This window comes from Rhinolophus ferrumequinum, chromosome 12 (assembly GCF_004115265.2).
Source record: "Rhinolophus ferrumequinum isolate MPI-CBG mRhiFer1 chromosome 12, mRhiFer1_v1.p, whole genome shotgun sequence".
In the NCBI taxonomy this organism is placed as follows: Eukaryota; Metazoa; Chordata; class Mammalia; order Chiroptera; family Rhinolophidae; genus Rhinolophus; species Rhinolophus ferrumequinum.
This window is the reverse complement of record NC_046295.1, coordinates 48,950,275-48,952,652: the sequence shown is the minus strand read 5'-3', so window position 1 is coordinate 48,952,652 and position 2,378 is coordinate 48,950,275. Positions and strand designations below refer to the sequence as shown.

The window sequence follows — 2,378 nt, the reverse complement described above, 5'->3', positions numbered from 1 at the left end:
AATATGGAGATTCTTTTCCTCTCAAATTAAAATTAAACAATCTTCAAGTCTAGAAATACATTCGAGATGAAAATCAATCCTGTATTTTTTATCTGTGAGTTGAGTCTCCAATATTCTAAAACACCTACGTAAAATCTTTAAAAATCCATCATTTATTAAGACATTTGCCTCTATCAGAGAAGCATGCACCCATGACAGATGCAAAGAAACTAGACTGGGTAGCACCTTAGAAGTCAACAGAACAAAACGGCACAGTTAAAAAGGGACTCTGGAATAGTCGCGAGCAGGGGTAGTGTACCGGATAGTTCTCTGCAAGAAGCCTCAAAGGAAAAAGATTACCTATGTCATCCTTGATCAGAAAGGTGATCAGCACCACGAAAGCCCCAGGGGCCATTGGTCCCTACAGTCAAGCTGTGTTAGTCGACAGGACCATTTACATTTCAGGCCAGATAGGCATGGACCCTTCAAGTGGACAACTTGTGCCAGGAGGGGTAACAGAGGAAGCTAAACAAGCTCTTAAAAACACGGGTGAAATTCTGAAAGCTGCAGGCTGTGACTTCACTAATGTGGTAAAAACAATTGTTTTGCTGGCTGACATAAATGACTTCGGTACTGTAAATGAAACCTACACACAGTGTTTCAAGAGTAATTTTCCTGCAAGAGCTGCTTACCAGGTTGCTGCTTTGCCTAAAGGAGGCCACATTGAGATAGAAGCAGTAGCTGTCCAAGCCGCTCTGACAACAGCATCACTCTAAGGGAGCGTGGTGTTATTTAGTCTGGAAAATTAATAACATTTTTCAATTAAAATCTTAACTTTTATAATCAATGTTGGAAAGTGTCAGACTGACAAAAATATTTGAAGTATTATGGAAATACCATATAATAAGGGGAATTGAATATGAATTAAAGACTAGCTAATGAATCTAGTTACTGATATTATAAAGTACATTTATGCACACTCACATTACTGGATGTGAGAAAAGAGACATCTTTGCATTGCACAGTTACTCAAATAAATAAAAGTAAAGGGAAATAATATGCAGGAAAGATGAGTTACTATTCCTGAGAAATAATAAAGAATACACCTAATTCAGTTAAATCCTATTAATTTAATGGTGTGAATATTTAGTTCTCATGTCAGATATATGATTCTGCTTTTACTTGAATAAAATTAAAGATTTAAGTTTGAATGGTAGAGGTAAAGGAGAAAAAAAATGGACCAAAATTTTATTTAGCTAATATTTTTCTAATGGAAATAAAATAGACATGCAAATTAAAAAAAAAAAAAAAAAAAAAAAAAGCCTGCCCAGAATGATAGGGGGGGGACGACTATGCTAATCAGGGGGAAATGTTATTTGAGTTCTTGAGCCATGAAATGAGAAATAGGATTTCGCTGATGAAACCCATACTCCTTGGGGGGTAAAGATAGTTTGTTTTCCTTTTTGCAAATATACGACCCTTTCATTAGTCAGTTAACTCAGCTGTTTGGAGCTTAGTATTTAATGAGGCCCAGGGATTCAAAAGCCACATGGCCGGGCTAGCAATAAACATCACAATGAGAAAGCGTTTTCAGGATCAGCGATTGATCTACTATCCCTAAACAGTCCCCTCCTAGAGGTATGATCCTTCTTGCCAAACAAAAGACTATGACTAACTTAGGGCAACCGGCTAAGCGTAACTGGAAAAATGAAGCCTTCCCTGTGACGTTGGGGAAGTTACTTAACCTCTGAGTCTCAGCATCCTCATATTTAAATTGCACTATATAATACTACCGCAGAGGGGTTGTTGCAAAGATTAAAGGAGTCACTACATGGGAAACACTTCAAAGAGTGTGAGGCATGGTATAAGTGCTCAATAAATGTTAGTTATACTTAATATGATTATTTTCTTTTAAAGTGTTAATGTTGGGTCAAAAGAATTGTCTTCTTTCGTGAAAGCATGCTACTTGACAAGAATCAAGGGACTTGACATTGGAAATTGAGTAAGACGTGGTTATGAACAAGAGCTAGAACAACAGTTAAGCAATAAGATTCAGTGACACTTAACCTGATTAAACTGGGGGGAAAAATGTCCTTGAAGAAGCTGAAAGAAGGACATGCTGTGAAAAGGAAAGGAAGGAATCTTGAAGATGAGCCTTATCGAAGACTCTCTTGATCAATATTAAGGAACTGAGTGTGATGTAGAACCTACATTTTAGGTGCGTGGGCTTTTCTTGAGGCAGAGAAGTGGTGGTAAAAATACAAACATACAGCGGGAGCAATTTTCCCAGAGGACAAGGCATTATTCTCGCAGGAAGATGCATTTTGCTATAACCCTAGCTGAGAACAGTTCCCAATGGGTGATACTGAGGTTTCAGGTGGAAAGACAAAAGCCACAAG

The 2,378-nt window shown here is 37.7% G+C and overlaps 1 protein-coding gene across 1 annotated transcript; it reads left to right on the top strand.

The window, feature by feature from the left end:
* The first annotated feature begins 280 nt into the window (after nt 1-280).
* LOC117032205 (2-iminobutanoate/2-iminopropanoate deaminase-like) lies at nt 281-755 on the top strand. Its single transcript, XM_033123526.1, has one exon. It carries the CDS (start codon nt 342-344, stop codon nt 753-755), a length of 414 nt encoding a protein of 137 aa, XP_032979417.1. The 5' UTR covers nt 281-341.
* Nucleotides 756-2,378: the final 1,623 nt, after the last annotated feature.